The sequence below is a fragment of the Crassostrea angulata genome, chromosome 5, assembly GCF_025612915.1.
Source record: "Crassostrea angulata isolate pt1a10 chromosome 5, ASM2561291v2, whole genome shotgun sequence".
Classification (NCBI taxonomy): Eukaryota; Metazoa; Mollusca; class Bivalvia; order Ostreida; family Ostreidae; genus Magallana; species Magallana angulata.
The window spans coordinates 40,254,992-40,275,490 of record NC_069115.1 but is presented as its reverse complement, the minus strand read 5'-3'; the positions used below and the strand labels follow the sequence as shown (position 1 = coordinate 40,275,490).

The window sequence follows — 20,499 nt, the reverse complement described above, 5'->3', positions numbered from 1 at the left end:
TGAATTCAGATTCTGCAAGGAAGGAAAAAACTGCATACCTTATAGTTTATTCACCTTTTGTAGAGTTTACACAGCAAATGGAGTGTTTGGCACCTTTTTTTCTTTGATCTACCCTGTACAATGAATAATTTATCATTTACTTGTTTTTCCTTGGTTCATCTTATATTAATTAAAGCAAGACTCAAAGAGAAAGCACATATTTTTCTTGGTATAATATGCGTTTTTCTGGTTGAATAGGAGATGAAAAGAAGAAACCACCAGCGAAGCAAGCAGCGCAACCAAAGGTTTGCTTTTTTCACACGTATCAAATTTATTTAACGTTAAATGAAAGAATATAGATGATCTTTTCTAATTTTTGAAACCAAATTTTTGATAAAACGTCTAGCTTTACCATAAAACATTTTTTTAAAGAGATGAATACATGCAAAAGAATCATCAATTTTCATTGAAATCAATGTGGCCTGACTGAAGTAGAATTAAGTATTAGAAAATATATTTCCACAGCTTGCCTAACTGGCCCAAAAAATCTTGCCTGATTGATGTCTTGAAAACTAAAACATGAAAATGCTTCTTTCTTAGGTTACGCAGCAAAAGAAAAATGTCCTCAGCAGTGAGGCCATGAAAGAGATGCAGAAGCGGGCAAAACAGAACCGCGAAGAAAGACAAATGCAGGTATGTATGAAAGTCTCACCACGGGGGTATAGTGTTAGGTGATAGAACTTTACAGTTTAATGTGCTATTTGTATGTAAAATCCCCCACTTCAATTTTATGTAACTGTTTTCTGATAGTGAAACTTTTCAAAATTATCAAAGCTGTATGAAATTGAGGTAAATGCATGTGGTTGGTTTGAAAAGACCCAAACCACTTAATCCTGGAGATAATAAAGAAATGGATGAATCCTGATTACATACATGTATTTACTCTGCTCTTTGGCTTTTTATTTCTCTGTTGAAATTGCGAGCTTTATCCACTTTTATCCCACGTCAGAAATTTGAGAATAAATATCACTGAGAAAACGGCATGAATGGAAATCTTGAGTGAAATTAAACTACCCTGTCTCTAGCCAACGTGAAATGACCATGTATTGAGTATATGGGGTATGCAGACACATTTACGATGTTAGACATTTCGCAAATCAATATTGGTATTCTTTTGTTGGAGTTAACAATGTCTTTATAGCAGCATTAATACCTCGGCTAATGTTTGGTCTGTAGCGTTGGTTTATCATTTGGAGATCTCAGTCCGCATACATTTCCCTCCTATCAAATACAGAAATTATGCTCTCAATTGCCCTTTGCTTGAACAAAAAAAATTGCATAATGATTATTACCAATGGGTATAAAAAGACCATTTTACAGTATGTCTAGATTTTATTTACAATTGATTGTGTTAAATCTTGAGTCAATATTTACCCTTTCTGTGAACCAACAAAGGGCTTTGATAAATGAAGTGTGAATTTACTTAAGTAACACAAAATCTGTCCAGATAGACCGGAGAAACCAATTTTCTTCCAGTGAGAGTTAACTTTTGTCTTTCGTTCGAAAGCTTTCATTTTTCTTTGCATTTCTTCACAGGTACATGTATTTTCAATCATGTTTGAATTTTTAAAAAATATCTCTCCAAGACAAGTAGTTGTCAAACTTTACTCCAGGATATTCAATGCTTAGTTTTCATTTAAATAGGCAGCTAATAGCAGAGAAAATCATTCATGTGATTTATTATTTAGATCTAGATAATGTTTCGAAATGTTTCTTTTTTTCCAGTCAGTGGTGCATAAGATTTCTCTTATGAAGTTTTAAGTTCAGAGCTAAGACTAGATTTATTAGCTATAGCTTTTGTTCTTTTTTTCAAGATCTACCAGTAGACCTTGGTAAATAGAACTACGAATTGTTCTCAGTGGGTTGGAAATGAAGTAATTTAATTTCATCTATAAAGGTTCAATCAAAAGAAATAAAAGAGTCCTACTAGTAGAAGCAATTTTAAAATGCATGCAACCTTGTATCAGTCTTTTAAGTGTCTTTCAGTTTTTTTAACCTTGGGTAAAAGAACCTTGTTTTAAAAGTAAATACAAGTATCATATTTATTAATAGTTGAGAAGCAGGAAAAACCTTTGGATCAGACATGACGCATATTGGAGCCAAGTTACGAAATTTTTGTAACAAATTTGTCATGATTAATCTTTCCATTTAATGATTCGGCTTAGAATTATAAATGCAATTGTTCTTGAATAATATGAAAAATGGACGATTGTTATTTCTGTGCCAAAATGCAGGAGGTAGCTTAGAGATTGATAATATCGCTGCGTGTAGGTTGAACTTTACAGGGGCCCCCATTTTGTTGTATTGTAGCCATGGACACAGCTCTTTATCAATCTTTTTAAATGCGTTATAGACATATATGCAGTAGATGCCATCATAGACCGGTTCTAAGGGTGCACACATACTCGCACACCTACCGTCTTAATACGTTAAGCCGCCTATTGTTTTGGTCCAAATCTGCCAGCCATTTAAAAAAAAACTGAAGGCTGTTAACCTTCATTAATCCTGGAGTTGAGAAATCTCTCATTTAGAACTGGTTGTAATACAGCTAAAATGAAGATTAATACAGCTCCATAGATTTATTTTGTTGATATTGTAGATATGCAGTGCAGGGTTCAATTCTAGGACTAAGATGAAAATTCAATTTAACCTTGTAAGATGATAGGGTTGTAGTGGAAAAAATACCTTGGTAGTTTATAGTTCTTTAAAGTTTAAGCACTTTATATAAGGACAATGCATGTATTTAAAACTAAACGGCATTTAATCTTGAGTAAAAATCGTGATGGTCTTTACCGGTACACAGAAATTTGGTCCATAATCAGATAACCAAAGGCATCAAAATTAAAAGGCCGAAAAAAAATATTGGCCAAGATATTTTTTAAAACCAGCATTGGCATTTTCGTATGCAAGTGATTTTCCCCTATTCACATTACATCAATGGTGTCTGCATTGGAATTGAATGAGATTTATTGCATTTGATGAATTTATTAACAGACATTTCATTCAGGTCCTAAAAATCGAACAACTTCAGAATACAACTATTGCTTGCTTTTTGTTAATCTTTTAAAACCTCCATTGTATACCTGTATAAACTTGGTTTTCAAACTTTGATTTGATTACGTAATATGAAGTCCCTATTTGTGCAAATGCAACCAGTGGAAGTGCCAAGTTAACCACTAAACTAACAGGAAGGGGACAGAAAGTACCCCCCCCCCCCCCACTCAAAAAAACCCAATGCAAATGCATATAAGACCAAAACATAATGTAAATATGAAATATTTTCTGGCTATGAATACCCAATAGCAAGTTTATAACCTCCTTCAATGCAACCTATTTTATTTTTGAAGTATAGGCAATAAACTTGCTATGGTCTGAATTGCCAGTGAATAGGTATTTTATTATACACTGTACTGATCAGAGTCAAGTTAGGGTTTTAACTTTTATTCTATTATGAAAGAGGTATTTCATATATGCTTTGACAACAATCGAGGCTATATGATGCTTCAACTGCTACTTTCTTTGTGGGATTCTCCCCCCCCCCCCCCCCCCAAAGAAAAAAAAAAGGGACAACACTACATACATGCAGGACTGTAAAAGTATTGTGAAAAAACACAAGTTGAATTTAGATGAAATAACTAGTAACCATTTAAATAACACTTGTAAAGAAAATGAACAGATATATGATATAACGATTAATAATGATAAACCATGCTTTTCATACACAAGAATAGACTCTGTATCTTTTGAATTATTTTGCAGTGTGATGCAAGGCACCAGCATATGTTCCAACAACTGGCAAATGCCCTGAACCTAGAAGTCAGTGCTGTGGAAGACTTTTTGTTTGGAGATGAGAGGGTAAGTAAAAATGAATCTTTTCTTTTTTCCTTGATATTCCCTCGTACCACCAACATTCTTTCACTGTCCTTGTGTTAAACGTCTGACAGACTTGGTTAATTTAAGGGAAAAAAAATAAGCGCTCTTAGTGGAGTTGTAATTTGTATGGATAAAAAATCATAATAAGTCAAAAGTATATTTAGTTAGGGAACTTAATAGATAAATATGTTCGAAGAAACTTGGCGAGAAATTTAATATATAACTACAGAATAAATTAACATATCTCAAGCTCTTGTACATGTATATGGAAATTATTTCCACATGATAACTCGTTTGAAAATTGTCATTAGAATAAGATAAATGATAGTACTGATGTGTCAGGTTGAGAATAGAAGATTATTGAATGTGTGGAGTATTGGGCTCTTGTCCTGAAGAAGTTAAGAAAACATGTCCTCGAATTAGCCCTAAATGTTATTCTATGGAGAGACGACTCTCCAGTTCTGTTGATATATGGCCACCTGATTCACAATGACCATAAGATCTTACTCTGTGTTCATCACAGACAGAGTTATCGGATTGAGTTTGGATTGGGCCGGTAATCAAATAGTTCAGTAGTGGACTCAACAGTTCCAAATAGCTTGGGTCAATATTTATCTTGTGACACTTTGAAGGGCTTGGTCTATATATCTACCTGGTGTTAAGGTGTATTAAATCTGGGTTTGAAAACTGTTAAATGTTTAACGCTTAAATTGTTGAAATCTGATACATTTCTTATGTCTCTATTTGCTTTTCTGTCATTACTTGTTTGCTAAAGGGTTATGTGGGAATTAGAGTAAATTGGGTTTGGAGTTCAAAGTGGGAATGATTATTTCTAGCAAATTTGGCATGTAGGAATTCTGACCTGACACAATTGTGCATCATGAATTAAAAATCAATAGAGAGAAGTCATTAAAAAATGTTCAGAAATGATATTTTGTGACTGTTAAAGTGTTATTCATTCTATAAATTAAAGACAATTGTGGTTAGGATTTGAAGATTTATTTTCTCCGAAACAGTCACTCCACTTTCCCCAAAGATGTGTCTACAGCAATTTTTTGTTGAATTAAATGAATAGAATTTTATTTGTAAAAAGTATTCTGTACCTTGTCCAAATTTATGAGCATGTTTGTTGGAGAGTTTTGACACATGTTGATTTGCTGTTATAAATATGATGCCTATATTTCTTCTTTTAGTTTGACATGATTGAGCCATTTTTCAAGGAGAATGGAACACGAAAACTTATCTTCTTCTATCAAGACGCAGTAAGTTCATGATTGGAAATGATTACAATTTGATATTTATAATATCATATACCGGTAATCTATTCCCATCTACAAACAATGAATTGAAATAATTTTTTTGTCTTTTTTCTTCATCAGGGAAATGGCCAGAAAAAACTCTTTTTAACCCCAGGAGATGCAGAGGTATAGATAAATATATGTATATCTAAATCTTTCTTATCAGCATGCATTGCTTTGATGTTAGATTCCGTATTGAATAGAGAGAGGAAAAATTTTTAAAGAGAAAACACTTCAATCAAATTAAAAAGGAAACACTTCGATCAAATTAAAAAGCCGGAATAGAGTCTTCTTTTTATGAAAAAGCCTTGTGTATGAAGTACTAAAAGACAGTTTAACAAAATCAATGCTGAATAAAGCAGTGGACTAGATTCAGGGAACAAAAGCATGGTTCATTGAAACACCCCGTCTTGATAGAACAAATACAGATTGATTTCATGAATAAATAAGGATCTTATAATGCAGTGCTCCAATTAGCATCTAAAATACCTTTAATCCCAGATACTCATGTTTGTGTTTTGTTCTTTGTCAATAGAAAATCTCATGTTTTATAGCTGAAAAGTAAAAAAAAAATTGGAAGGGAAGTGGGGAGGAGGGTAGGGGACGGGGTTGGATTGGGATAAGGGGAATGGACATGTATATAGTAGAGGTAACCTGTTAATATTAGATGACTCTGCCGAGCAAGGATGCTCTTGATCTCTTCTCCTTTATTACAACATGTCAATAGAACTAAATTCTGACTCGGGGCACAGAGCTAGACCATAGAATATCAATTAGTTCCCACATAAAAAAGCCATTCATAGCCCAAGTGTTTTGATATTGACATGTTGTCGAACTGTTTCGGACTTCCGATAGTGGAAGTTAAGCACTTAGAGACCACTAAATGCAATGCCTACCGAGAAAAACGGGCTTTCTATTGATTTGGCATTTTAGATAAGTGATATCCAATCGAGTCAAAGATTTGGTAGTAAAAGAAAAAAAAAGAAACCTGGCTTTTTATGTAGTCCCTAGAGTCTTAAGAGAAGAATTACTGTATTGGGTCATTGGTATCAAAGATTGGTTCACAAGTTTGAGTTGTCAGGAGTGAAGGCAGATTTTGATCAACACCAGGGGTAGAGAAATTATTGATATTTTTGCCTCTTCTATAAGGGGGAATGCTGTGACACTGTTAATCAATATGCTAGCCGCTAAATACCTGATGTAAAGGCTTCAATCGGGGGACTAAATGAATTATGAATTACCTCCGATACATTCAAAGAAGGTTATTGAAAGCAGCCGTGTTTGGTCGTTAATTACACTGTAGCTAAACATGCAATCAGAATGGTGGGGAAAAAGTAGAATCCAGATTTATTGGGTGTTCAATTAATATTAAAACGTGACTTTTTTGCTCTCACCAATGAAGCTTTGTAAAGGGTTGATTACTTTTGATATTTTTTATGACGATGTTACGTCGGTCATTGAATCTCCTTTGTCTGTATTACTGAAAAGATAACATTAGCTTTTAGAATTTTTAAAAATGAATACATCCTCTGAGATGCGAGAATGCATCTACACATTGATAAACTATTCTGCTTTTCAAATGTAATTTCTTAAAAATCTTTTGTTGATAGGATACAATGGTGGCATTCATTCTCACCAGTTTTTCTACAAAATGCAAAAATGTTCGAAAGATAAGTGTAAGAAAATGAATTTTTTTGTAGGGTCTCCATGGCATTTGCTTGTACTTCTTACGAACATCTCCAAAGGCCATTACCCCTGCCAACATTGCACAGGAGGTCAACTTTGGCATGGTGGATGCCACCGGAGGAAACGTCCTCAATAGCATGGAGAAATACCTGTCCAAAATCATCCTGCCCGCCCTCAAGTCGCTTGAGGCCTGGGGCACCATCTCCATGCCCTCCTCCTCGGAGGAAAACGCAGAAAAGAAAACTGCCCCCCAAGTGGACGAGTTCCTGGAACATTTGGAGAACTTCATCAGCAACCTGCTGTCTGCTGTCGACAACATGGAGGGACAGGTCACTCTGGCAGAGAACGGAATCGGGGACGTCGTGGATAGCTTTGCTTCTCCTCAAGATTACCAGGCTGCAGGTATAAATAAAATGTTTAATTTTAACCATTTTTAAGTTGTAGCGGATTTGCGCATTAATGGCATAGATTCTTAAAAATATATGATTTTAAAACCGATGTTTCAGGGAAAAAGAAAAGCAAATATTTTTCTTACTGGTGTCTTTATTATTTTGAAACTGTTTCAGAGAAAGAATTGTTTGCTCTATTACAGCTGCCAACACTGAATATTTGGAAAAGTTTGAGAATCTCCTGGCCACATGGTCTAAGCAGATTGAACAGGTATTGGCTGAATCGGAGCAGATGAGGAGAGAAGCAGACGACATTGGTCCAACAGCTGAGTTGGCTTACTGGAAGAGCAGGATGGCCAAATTCAACAAGTATGCAGAAAGATTCTCAAGAACAGCAAAGCAGCATTGATCTTATCCATGATAATGCTAGGCAGATTGTGATTAAATAAGTTATTAATTTTGCTTTGTATTGCAGTGGGTTTGAAAACTTAATAGGATATGAGAATAAACTTTGGATATATTTTGTAGTTTGCTGGAACAAATGAAGAGTCCCCGCTGTAAAGCTGTAGTTGGTGTGCTCCAAGTTGCCAAGTCAAAGTCACTCCGTAGATGGAAGGAGTTGGTAAGAATGAAGCTTCTCTTTTATTCTATTGGTTAACTCTGAAAATACAAGATAAAGTTGCATTACTAAAAAAGTGAAAACTAAGGTCTGTTTTTGGTGTTGAGCTTCAGTGATAGAAGCAGTGTTGACTAGAATAATATGAACTTGCTCACGAAATGCTCAAAAAATGAAAAAAAATGGAGTAAAATATTAATGCTTAATTTTTCTTTGTTCATAAAACAATGACAATTTTGTTGAATTTTATCTTAGACATTGCTGTTCCTTTAAATATTTATGCTTTTCTTTTACATCACAGGATGGTCAGATCACAGACACAGCCAATGAAGCCAAGGACAATGTGAAGTACCTGTACACCTTGGACAAGTTCTTTGGTCCATTGGTCAAATGTACACCTGTAAGTACCTATATTTAACAGCTACTAAGTAAACTGTCCAAAGCTACTGGCCAAAGACTAATTCTCGCTTGGTACCCTTTTCTTGCAACCGCATCATTTTGCCTGTTAAATTATGACATTTCTTTGCAATTGCAAGGAATTGTACTTGGCAAGAATTAGTCTTAAGCCAGTAGGGTAACAATTTTTGAAGTAAAGAAAATTTGGTACTAAAAAAATTGTTTTGCCATCTGAGGAGTTATGTGAATGGTTTTTTTTATTGTAGGCCACAATGGTGGAACACATTCCAAGCCTGATGAATGCCATCAGGATGATCTATAGTATTTCTCAGTATTATAACACCTCCGAGAGAATGACCTCACTCTTTGTCAAGGTCACCAATCAGATGATCACTACCTGCAAGGCCTACATTATGCATGATGTCAGTAAAATCTGGGAAATCCCAAGGTACGTCTACTTACCCTTATGTAACAACAGATTTGAAATGCAAAATTATTTGTAAATGTAGAAAAAAGTGTGTGTCAGTTTAATTAAGAAATTCAAAAAAGACTTAAAGTCAGTATCTAGGTGTTTCAATTCTTAATCTGAAATTGGTTTTGGGCTGTGTCTAAGACCGTGAAATAAGATCATGCCATATGTCAGTGAAAAATAGTAATTATATATAAATGATATACAGATAACTGTAGAAATAAATAAATCTTGCCTGCATTTATTTAATATGATTTTTTTGTTGCTATCACAGACCAGTGCTCCTGCAGAGATTGAACGAGTGCATCCAACTGAATGAGGAGTACCAGAAACAGTTCCAGAGAACCAAGGAAAAGCTCCGAGAGAACCCGAATGAGCGGCAGTTCGAGTTCAGTGAGAACTACATCTTTGGTAAATTTGACACATTCTGCAAGCGTCTGGAGAAGATAGCTGACATGGTGAACACGATGGAGATGTTTTCTAGCCTTCACACAGTCAAGATTGAAGGGATCGACACCATCGCTGTCAAGTACAAGACAATTGTAGACGCCACCAAGAAGAAGAATTATAACATCCTTGACCATAGGAAAACAGAGGTAATGACAAGGGAGATAATTCAGTTACAAGAATTTGGTGTAAAGTTAAATTAATAACCTGCATGAGTTTTTTCCTATATTTGTATGAAAAATAAGATCTTGTATTTTTGTTTCATACAGAATAACATTGCAAAATTTCATACTTGTAACAATATTATTTACTTTCCAAAATGAGATGAAAAGTTTAGTTGGATGAAAATAAATCATGTTTTGAAATAGCATGTTTTTTTTTTCAATTTAGTATGATGTAGATTACATTGAGTTCCGTAGTCAGATTGATGCCCTCAGAGCAAACATCCAAAACTTCATGGACTCTTGGTTTTCTAGGTCTCTAACTGTAAGTATTCAAAATATCAACAAAAACTAAAAAAAAAAAAAATATTCATTTCATGAATGATATGTTTTCTAATGCTCATTTTATACTTATATTAATTTTCAAGAAATTTTTAAGAAAAATGTCAAACAGATTTGTAAAGAAAAACTTCAAAAGTTTCAATAGTAAACAAAAGTTGAGTTATATTGTTGACTAGTGTTGTAAATACAAATACTGATATGCAAGTTCTGAGGAGAACCTAAGTTAATATCTTTTAATAATTGTTTGTGATCAGGGAGTGAGGGTAAGTTTCTCGTTAAATGTAGTATCACTTTGAGGAATCTTCTATACATGTCTGTATTATTGTGGTAGTAAAGTCAGCTATCTCATCCATGCAAATCTCTCTGAGATTTTCTGAATTTGTCATTTTTCTACTATGAGTAACTTCCAACCTGGAAATTTTTTCTTTTTACCTTTGATTTCAAGTTTTGATTATCAATGATCGATAAGAAATTTATCAGGGACAGAATATAAATACATGTATTGTGCTTCTATGATTTTTGTATGATGGTATTCACATGTACACTTTGATAGTATGCAAGTAAGATTTCTCAGTATATCTATACTCCACAATTATGAAAAAGGTTAGATGTTGTGAAAACAAATTGACAGGAATGCCACTTGTCTTTGTACATGTAATCACAGTTGCATGTTTTGCTCAGAGAGAGAGAGAGAGAGAGAGAGAGAGAGAGAGAGAGAGAAGGTTAAAAGATGTTGAGAAAGAAAGGTAGGAAAGAAAAAGAAACATACATGGGTGGGAAAAAAGAGAGAAAGAAGGAGACAGGATAAGGCAAAGAAAGTACTAACAATAGAGAACAAATAAAGCATAGTATGTAACAATTTCTGTGACAGACTGAGAAAGCAGTGGAACTTCTGACTAAGTTTGAGAGCATTGGAGGAGCAGAGCTGGACATGAATGAGAAGTACATGCGGGTCCTGATGAATTATGGGAAGGATCTGGAGGCCATCAGAAAGGCGTACCAGAAGTACAAGGCTGAGCCCCTGATTCCCAGGAACTTGCCCCCAGTGGCCGGCCGAATCGCCTGGTCAAGACAGTTATACAGGAAGATTGAACACCCAATGAAAGTATTCAAGACCAAGCCCGAGATTCTGAAGGTTTGTTTTTGGTGTTTAGATGATGAAATTTTGACATGTATTTAATTTTGATAATCTGTTACAACATCCAAATGTAAATTTTGAACGCATTATTTTGAATTGCAGCATCCAGAGGCAAAGAAAATTGTGAGGAATTACAACAAAATGGCTGGAGTTTTGTTAGAGTATGAGGTAAGAAAAACGAACATAAAATGCCTTTTCCCTTGCACAAAAATACTTTCATCAATTATGCTATTTCATGCAATTCATTGACTTATTAATGTACTTTAAAAATAATTGAAATGTTGGGAAACTTTCAGATGCTGTATCACAGAGGCTGGTGCAGGGCTGTGGAGGCCGCTAAGGGGGGACTCAATGCCTCCCTGCTGGTCCGCCACCCAGAGACCAACCAGTTGTACGTTAACTTTGACCCCCAAGTGTTGGAGTTGATCCAGGAGTCTAAGTGTCTCCAGGCTCTGAAACTAGAGGTTCCAGAAATGGCCAAGGCCCTGATTGTCAAGGAAGAAGAAATCAAGAGCAATTCAGTCTCGTAAGTCATAACAGATCTCTCTCTCTCTCTCTCTCTCTCTCTCTCTCTCTCTCTCTCTCTCTGTTTACATGATGAAAAGGCATATTATGTGATGACTTATTGCTTTTGTAAAAAAATAAAGGAATTAGAATTTTTCTAAAATTGTTAATACATTGTCTTTTTAACTTTTTTTCCTTCTTTGTTAAACTGGCTTTGTATTGAATTTACATTCATTCATTGCTTTTAATTGGAATAGTCTGAGGGAAATGTTGCTGGAATACAAGAGGATTAGGGATGAGATCCCAGCCGTGTTACAGCCTCCAATGAAGCCTTTCTGTGACCGAGTAGAGGAGGCACTTCTTCCAGGAGTTACTGCCCTTACATGGACAGCTCTCAATGTGGAAGCCTGTAAGAAAGTTTTTCTTTCACTTAGTATTCTGAAATATTAATTTGTATCCATAATTCAACCATGTTACTTTTTCCTGGCTTTGCATGTTCACCTTTTCAAAATAAATCTTTGAGGGAGAAAAATCATGCCTATTAGCAAGTCTCATGTAATTGTAAAAGCCAAGTTATAAAAAAATCAAGTTTCAAGTAATCTATGTAGTGAAAATGATTCACTATATAAGCAAGTGATGAAGAAAATCAGAAACTGAAGTAATTTTAAAAGATGCACAAGTATCAAGAGCCCCATTGTCTTGCTTTTGCAGACATAGAAAACACATACAAGGTGATGGGCGAGCTGGATAAACTCTCCAAGACAGTCAAGGACATTCTGGACTGTCGCATTGAGGCAGTGCTACAGGACATGTCTGTCACCGCCCTGTGTGACCTCCCGGAGGACGAGCCCGTTACCATGGACAAGTTCCTGGAGCTGACCGCCAGCGCTGTAGACAGCGCCTCCAAACAACTCGCCAAGTAAGCCAATGACATCCGCTAGTGACTTCATTAAATGGCATAATCAATCTTTCTTTTTTTTGCAGTGGGGAGAAGGGTGTTTTTTGTTTTTGTTTTAGAATGGTTTTTAAGGAGGGTGTGAGGAAAGGGGAGGGGATGATGAAATTTGTTCTCTGAAGCAGCAAAATTGTAAGTTCTTTCTTCATAGCAAATGTGAGTTGTAAACATTGCTGAAATTTCAATTCTAGTCAAAGCCAGCTGGTAGAAAAGGCTGTGTATGAGCTAGTAGACACAATGAAAGGAAACTTGAATGCCAAAGAGAAAGCAGCCCTGGCTGAGGGTGAAGGAACATCTGAGACAGACTGCTATTACGCCCTGCTGAATTACTTCACCCAGAGAAACACAGAGGCCCTGGTCAAATGTAAGAGCAACAGCCCACAATCTTATAGAAACTACTTAGTGCCAATGATCTATTCATTTCAAATAATAGTTCCAATGGTGATTGTGAAAATTTTTTCAAAACTTTGCGCAAATTTTTCTGAAATTCCAAGATTTTTATGAAGGAAACTTATATATAAGCAACCTTTCATTCCTATTTGTCTTTCATAATAATATTAAAACATTGTGTATATAAGATTTTAAGATCAGTTGCACCGAGGATTGTGAAAAAAGTAAAACCATGTGTGCTATATCGGGATATTTTTTTGCTAACTCCATCAGGCACCCGTCTGTCGCTGGACGCCATCAAGAGGAGACTCCAGATCTTCAACAAGTACAGCAAGGATGCTGACAAAATGGACTCCAAGCCCCCGCTGTTCCGGGCCGACATTGTGCTTGCCATTCCTAACGTGGTCCTGAAGCCCAGCCTGGATGATCTTCAGTCCGCCCTCAACAAGGCGGTGCAGCTGATACTGAAGACTTCCCAGGACATTCCCCAGTGGGAACACCTTATCTACCACCAGAAACAGCAGCAAAAGGTACGCGTGATGTGTGTGGCTGTGTGTATATATCTGTGTGTGTGTATGTGCGCTCATTTTTTTTTCGTGTCCATGGTTGAATGGGTTGAAAAAATTTTATCCATTGATTGCAATTCTCATCTCTAAAATTCAGATCTAAAATTTTTCAAATTTTGTTTAAAAATTAAAACAAATGTGCATGTGTAGGCTGTGAATGAAATATAGTAATGAAATAATAAATTTAAATGCATAAAACCAGAGAATTTGCAAGGTAAGAAGCAGATTTTGATGGATTCTTTGTTTATTTTGTTTACTTTTTATTGGGGGGGGGGGGGGCTGTTGTATCTGAATTTTTGAACTTCATGCAAGAGTGCTTGTGTGTTTATGTACAATTGTTTTCTTTATACTTTTTTTTTTTGGAAACATTATCTTATCACTGAATCACAAATTAACCTGAATTATAGGACAGAAAGAAAAAGCAGCTGTTTTTGTAAATCAACACATATCCCAAAATCAGGTATTCTGAATCTTAGCGGGAAGAAGACTTAGTCAATCTGTAACTAGCAAGTTTCTTGTAGGAACAGGATCTGTATGAAGCACCAAGACATATATGTCTCCTATAATAATGTGTATACATATTAATTATAATAATGTAAGCTTAGATACTTGTAGATATCTATAGGTCTGTAGACTAGATTCAGACTCATCTCAGTTTCTCAGTAATTGGTATACCATAATTCATGTGGTATACAAATATTGTAATAGGTATGACAGCTATATTCTGCTAAATATATATACTGGCCAAGGACGAAAAATCGCCAAATACCATGCTGTTCAAGCCTCTGCAGTGAAATGCCACAATTTAACACGCAAAATAAAGTGGTGGCAAGATAGGTATTTGGCGAGAATCTGTCTTATGTCAGTATGAATATAAGAAAATAATCTAATACGATGCATGGAATTAGAATAGAGCATGGAAATGGGGGAATTAATAATTTTTTAGTAAACGTATGAAGCTTTCTGCAAGCTCGCCTCTAGCATCTAGATGATTTTAAAAACTGTTAAATACAGTTACTTTGTATCTCATTTATATTAATATGTATTAATTTCATGGTAGAATAAGTTTTGATGTTTTAGAAGATATGAATTTAAAAAAAGAAGAAGTACTTGACACTTTAATGATTTGAATTTCCGTGTCCTAGATACCTGAGAGGTCCTCACGAGGTGAAGGAAAGGTAGATGTGTTACACAGCTTCTGTACACACTAAGGGGCAGGCAATGTTATATTAATGTTGTGCTATCGGACTGAAGGGGTTAAGTGTACACACACAAAAAAAAAAAAAAAAAAAAAAATTCAAAGGGAGAAAACTCCACGCTGACAACCTTTTTTTTTCACAGTTGTCTACCCTTTCATAACACTTCTAGCTATTCTCTACATATGTTTAAATTTCAGAGTTAAACTATATGGTGTAGTTGATAAATTAATGGATATTAGTTTAGAGACATATGCTGATGCATGAAATATGTGTTAGATTTAATTATACATTCTTAACTGTCCTTTCTTTTCGATGATTCTGTTTCCTTTTATTTTATGTAAATATTTTCTAAATGGAGGATTTAACACCAATATAGAAAAAAAAGTCATATTGATAGTCATGTTAGTAAAAATTCACCATGATACAAGAATTCTTCTGCTCAGTTAAGATTTGTCATGAAAATTTTAAAAGAAAATTGGAAAATGAAAGTAGAATTGTGTCCCCAATATATAATTTAATATAGATATATGTTTTATTGACGCATGTAACAAGAAGAAGGGGTGTATGGAAGCTTTAACTTTAGCATCTGCTTGCCGTTACTGATCTTGGGTAGCATATGGCATTGATGTCCTCATCGCCATGTTGATTTACATTTTCCATCAAGTTTACATTATGTATTAATCATCGTAACAGTTTTATTTAATTGTATATTGGGATAAAAAATGAAAAAAATCTTTTATTTTTCAGCTTTATTTTTTAATTTTTTTTTTGTCTCTAATTAATTGTGCCTGGCAGTGTTTCAAAAGAATTAATGATATTAAATAATTTGAATAATATGAAATAGTCAAACAATGAAAATTTTAAACATGGCTAAATATGATATTGAACTTATCAAATGTATGGATGTTGTTTTTTTTTCTTCTTCAGATTAATGATATATAAATCAGTGAAAAATATTACATAACAATGAAAAATATTCTAATAAATGATGTCAAATGTATGGAAGTTAGTTTCAAACAATAGTTTTTTTCAGATTGATAAAAAAAAGACAAATATTTATTTACCTAATAATCAGACAGTTGATGGATTTTTGGTTTCTATCAAGTTTTTTTTAGAAATTTGTGTCTTGACCTATTTATATTATTGCATGCACACAGGAAATGGAGCAGTTGGCAGCTGACCAAGGAGAGGAGGCCAAGATGATGCCCAACTCCATGATCAAGCCACTGCACAAAATCATCGCCGAGCACAAAGATGTGACCAAGATCGTGATCCAGCTCAACTCTATCATCACTCAGAACAAGATGGAGGCCCAAGAAGTGCTCGACATCTTCACCAAGGATAGCCACCTCTGGGATAAGGTAGATATAGTTGATCCTGACCAGCTGCTGGGGGCTATTAATCATATTACCTGGTGTCTGGTTAGAGAATATTTGAGTTCTTTTGGATTTAGCCCAATAAGGGGAAAAAATTAGAATAATATATTAAAGAATTATGAGATGTTCCATACAAAAGTTCAGATGCCAATGCAAAAATTTATGTTTGGTTATAAAAAGCAAAAAATTATGAAAGAGGTTATGATATTTTTGTAATATTTTATACAAAACTAAGATGCCTATACAAATGCAGATTTTTAGTTAATTATAAAAGACATCTTTTTGTGTGAACAGTTAATTATTTGATGAATAACTTTTGGGAGATTGTTTTGAGATTACATGGATATTGAACTAATGGGGGATTTTCTGTTGTGTTACAGGAACCAGAAGCCACCGTCAAAGAATTCATGACAACCAACCCTATACTTACTGAGATTGAAGCCCAGATCAGATATTACCAGGTAATTTTATTAAACCACACACTCCGGAAAGTCTGGGATATGGTGTCCAACCAAATTGATTGCTTGAAGAAAGGGATGTAGTAATAGTAATGTTGTTTTATTACAGAAACTCGAGACGGAGAAGGAAGAGATGCAACCCAGTTACCGAGTAGGAGCCACCTTGTTGAGCACGGAACCACTCAAACTGGCCTTGATCACCGAGGCCAAGAACTGGAAGATGGCCTACGCCAAGGCCCTGAATGAAAAGTGTGCCCATGAGATGGACGAGATCTTGGACTTCATCGAAAATCTCACCAAGCGACTGTCTCGACCCGTCAAGGACTTGGACGATGTCCGCGCCCACATGGCGGCGTTGGCCGAGATTCGGGAGGCAGAGATCCGCATCGACATGACGATCACTCCCATGGAAGAGAGCTACGCCATGCTGAACAAGTACAACATTTTCTTTAATGATGGCAATGCTGAGAGAGTGGACACCCTGTCCTACGGCTGGAAGAAGCTGATCGCTCAGTCACAGCAAGTCCAGAACCATCTGCTGAAGATTCAGCCCGAATTCAAGTCTGACCTTTTGGCTGGAGTGGAACAGTTCAAGAAAGACAATGATGTCTTTGTTGGGGACTACGACTCTAAGTATGAATTTTTTCATTCACAAATAACTTTCTCTATAAGAAACATCAGTAGAAAAAGAAAGTTAGAAAGTGGCGTTAAATGGATAAATGCCAATTATTTTTATTAAATGATTTAGTTTTATTTATTCTCTTTTCACTTTGAATCATTTTCTCTATTCTTCTCCTCAGGGGTCCCATGGAAGACGGCATTCATCCACGAGAAGCATCAGATAGACTGAACATTTACCAGGCCCGATTCGACGAGTTATGGAGGAAGTACACCACATACTCTGGGGGTGAGGAGCTGTTTGGTCTGACTGTCACCCAGTACCCAGAACTACAGAAAATCAGGAAAGAACTGAACCTTCTACAGAAACTCTATCAGCTCTACAACATCGTCCTAGAAAATGTCAACGGATATCAGGATATCCCATGGGTTGAGATAGATATCGAGAAGATCAACAATGAGCTGCTTGATTTTGGCAACAAGTTTGTCTTTGATTTCAATTTTAGATGATGATTTTTTTTTTTCACGAAACGTTTGTTATAAAAAAGATTTTGCTCAATGTTTAATCTCTGTTTTTGATATCTAGATGCCGTAAGCTTCCCAAAGCTTTGAAGGAATGGCAGGCCTATGAGGAGCTGAAGAAGACCATTGATGACTTCAACGAGACCTGTCCTCTTCTGGAGATGATGGCCAACAAAGCCATGATGCCTCGCCACTGGGAACGCATCGCTCAGATCACTGGACACACATTTGATGTGGAAGCTGACAACTTCCTGCTCAGAAACCTGATTGAGGCTCCCCTGTTACAGTATAAAGAGGACATTGAGGATGTGTGTATCTCGGCCGTGAAAGAGAAGGACATTGAAGCCAAGCTGAAGCAAGTGGTCAATGATTGGAGTGCCCAGGACTTCCAGTTCTCTAGCTTCAAGACCAGGGGTGAGCTCCTCCTGAAAGGTGACACCACCTCCGAGACGGTGGCACTGATGGAAGACAGCTTGATGGTGCTGGGATCCCTCCTCAGCAACAGATACAATGCTCCATTCAAGCCCAAAATCCAGGAGTGGGTCCAGAAACTGACCGGCACGACTGAGATCATTGAGAACTGGCTGGTGGTGCAGAACTTGTGGATCTACCTGGAGGCTGTATTTGTGGGCGGTGACATTGCCAAACAGCTGCCTCAGGAAGCCAAGCGCTTCAGCAACATTGACAAGTCCTGGATGAAGATCATGCAGAGGGCCCACGAGATTCCTAATGTGGTGCAGTGCTGCGTGGGAGACGACACTTTGAGTCAGCTCCTGCCTCATCTTCTGGAACAGCTGGAGATCTGTCAGAAGTCGTTGACTGGATACCTGGAGAAGAAGCGTCTGGTCTTCCCCCGATTCTTCTTCGTGTCTGACCCTGCCCTGCTGGAGATTCTGGGTCAGGCCAGCGACTCTCACACCATCCAAGCCCACTTGTTGAGCGTGTTTGACAACACCAAGACTGTGAGCTTCGACGAGAAGGTGTACGACAAGATTCTTGCTCTCAACTCCCAGGAAGGAGAAAACGTCCCTCTGGAGGAACCAGTCATGGCTCAGGGTAACGTGGAGATCTGGCTGGGAGACCTGCTCCGTATTTCCAGGAAGTCTCTCCACAGTATCACCAGATCCGCAGCCATTAGCATCGGAGATCCCAGCTTCAAACTCATTGAGTTCGAGAACATGTTCCCATCCCAGATCGGTTTGTTGGGTCTCCAGATGTTGTGGACCCGAGATTCCGAGGAGGCTCTGAACAATGCTAGAGTGGACAAGAAAGTTATGCAGAACACCAATCAGAAGTTCCTGGACATTCTGAACGAGCTCATTGCCATGACAACCACTGAGCTCACCAAAATTGAGAGAACTAAATACGAGACCCTCATTACAGTGCATGTCCATCAGAAAGACATCTTTGATGACTTGGTAAGAAAATGATATCTTTTAGTTATATTTCTGTAAAAATTTGAAAAATGAACACAATATATGGATCTGTAGCACTTTTTCTCTTTGGGACTTACACACATAATTTTTAATATGTGTAATAAGCTTTACCTGACAGTGTGTACCTTTTTCAAAGATTATGTTTTAAGTTCATTAATTAATGTGATTGTCAGATACCCTTATTGAATAATGAATTTTTATCTTAATAAAAAAAATTGTTGTATGGCATAGGGATAAGAACTTTGATAGATAGTGCAAAATTAAGGTTAAATGAACCAATGGGAGACCACTGTAACCTCTGTTGTTAACTATTTTGTCCATCCTTTCTTAGGTGAAGATGCACATTCGGTCGCCCAACGACTTTGAGTGGCTGAAGCAGTCCCGCTTCTACTTCAAGGAGGACACGGACCAGTGTCTGGTCTCCATCACAGATGTAGACTTTACCTACATGAACGAGTTCCTGGGCTGTACCGACCGTCTGGTCATCACCCCCCTCACTGACAGGTAAAAGATTGTATCTCGGTCAGGAGATGCACATCTCAGTCGCAAAGCAGATTTGTCTCACCTTGGTCACAATGGAGCAGGAATCAGGACCATCAAACTTGGAAAAATTCACTTTTGATCTCAGTCGCGCTTTTAGAAAAAGAATATGTAGTGGAATAGTGAGATTGAAATCATAAATGAGCTTGTATTGTTTGATGGCTCCAGGACCTGTCTTAGTCTCATTCTGTCATTGTCTTTGTAATGTATCAACACAAATAATTGAAAAATATACCAGTGAAAACGATAATTTTAATTTTTTTTTATAAGATTACTAGATAAGTTCATTGTTTATAGCATTAGTTCATAGTTGCACTTGAACTATTTCAGATGTTACATCACCCTGGCTCAGGCCCTGGGTATGTCCCTGGGAGGTGCCCCAGCTGGTCCCGCTGGTACAGGAAAGACAGAGACCACCAAAGACATGGGTCGCTGTCTGGGTAAATACGTGGTGGTCTTCAACTGCTCCGATCAGATGGACTACAGAGGACTGGGGCGTATCTACAAAGGTCAGGGGGTCTTCTATGTAACAAGCTGCTGCTTGACTTTCCAGGTTTTTTTAATTTTGAAGGTTGAAATTGCCTGGACTTTATTTAGACTATGTTTAAGATACATGTGTAAAACTTTGAAGAAGGATATAAGATTTTTCATCAAGTGTCATGAAGTATATAGTATATATAAAAGTATATATATATACTTTTTTTTAATACGTTTAAGATTGAAAAAAAGGACTGGTCTTTGTATAAACTTTATTTTTTAATCCAGAGTATCAACAAATTTTTATTTAGAACCAATGCATTTGAATCAACGATATTAATGAATTTTATAGTAAAATTTTGTTAAATGAAAATGACTTCATACGATTATTTCTATTGATAGGATTGGCCCAGTCAGGATCATGGGGTTGCTTTGACGAGTTCAACAGAATTGAGTTGCCTGTGTTGTCCGTGGCTGCCCAGCAGATTGCCATTGTATTGCTCTGTAAGAAGGAGAGGAAGTCGCAGTTCATCTTCACCGACGGAGACAATGTAGACATGGACCCAGAGTTTGGCATCTTCTTAACAATGGTACGTGGCTTTTA

The 20,499-nt window shown here is 36.5% G+C and overlaps 1 protein-coding gene across 2 annotated transcripts in view; it reads left to right on the top strand.

The window, feature by feature from the left end:
* The window catches only part of LOC128186155 (dynein axonemal heavy chain 5-like), a 43,970-nt gene that overhangs the window by 887 nt on the left and 22,584 nt on the right, over positions 1-20,499 (top strand). The window contains exons 2-29 of one of the 2 annotated variants that reach the window (XM_052855898.1): positions 238-284; positions 580-672; positions 3,799-3,894; positions 5,106-5,174; positions 5,292-5,336; positions 6,911-7,298; positions 7,489-7,654; positions 7,814-7,907; positions 8,203-8,301; positions 8,564-8,745; positions 9,041-9,362; positions 9,604-9,699; positions 10,588-10,851; positions 10,957-11,022; positions 11,151-11,380; positions 11,616-11,767; positions 12,070-12,277; positions 12,505-12,677; positions 12,977-13,233; positions 14,415-14,447; positions 15,626-15,829; positions 16,225-16,305; positions 16,412-16,935; positions 17,103-17,402; positions 17,507-18,860; positions 19,210-19,382; positions 19,749-19,927; positions 20,298-20,485. In XM_052855898.1, the coding sequence (XP_052711858.1) occupies positions 238-284; positions 580-672; positions 3,799-3,894; positions 5,106-5,174; positions 5,292-5,336; positions 6,911-7,298; positions 7,489-7,654; positions 7,814-7,907; positions 8,203-8,301; positions 8,564-8,745; positions 9,041-9,362; positions 9,604-9,699; positions 10,588-10,851; positions 10,957-11,022; positions 11,151-11,380; positions 11,616-11,767; positions 12,070-12,277; positions 12,505-12,677; positions 12,977-13,233; positions 14,415-14,447; positions 15,626-15,829; positions 16,225-16,305; positions 16,412-16,935; positions 17,103-17,402; positions 17,507-18,860; positions 19,210-19,382; positions 19,749-19,927; positions 20,298-20,485 (6,083 nt within the window). The remainder of the gene's footprint in view (positions 1-237; positions 285-579; positions 673-3,798; positions 3,895-5,105; positions 5,175-5,291; positions 5,337-6,910; positions 7,299-7,488; positions 7,655-7,813; positions 7,908-8,202; positions 8,302-8,563; positions 8,746-9,040; positions 9,363-9,603; positions 9,700-10,587; positions 10,852-10,956; positions 11,023-11,150; positions 11,381-11,615; positions 11,768-12,069; positions 12,278-12,504; positions 12,678-12,976; positions 13,234-14,414; positions 14,448-15,625; positions 15,830-16,224; positions 16,306-16,411; positions 16,936-17,102; positions 17,403-17,506; positions 18,861-19,209; positions 19,383-19,748; positions 19,928-20,297; positions 20,486-20,499) is intronic. The other variant, XM_052855899.1, reaches the window with a different exon arrangement.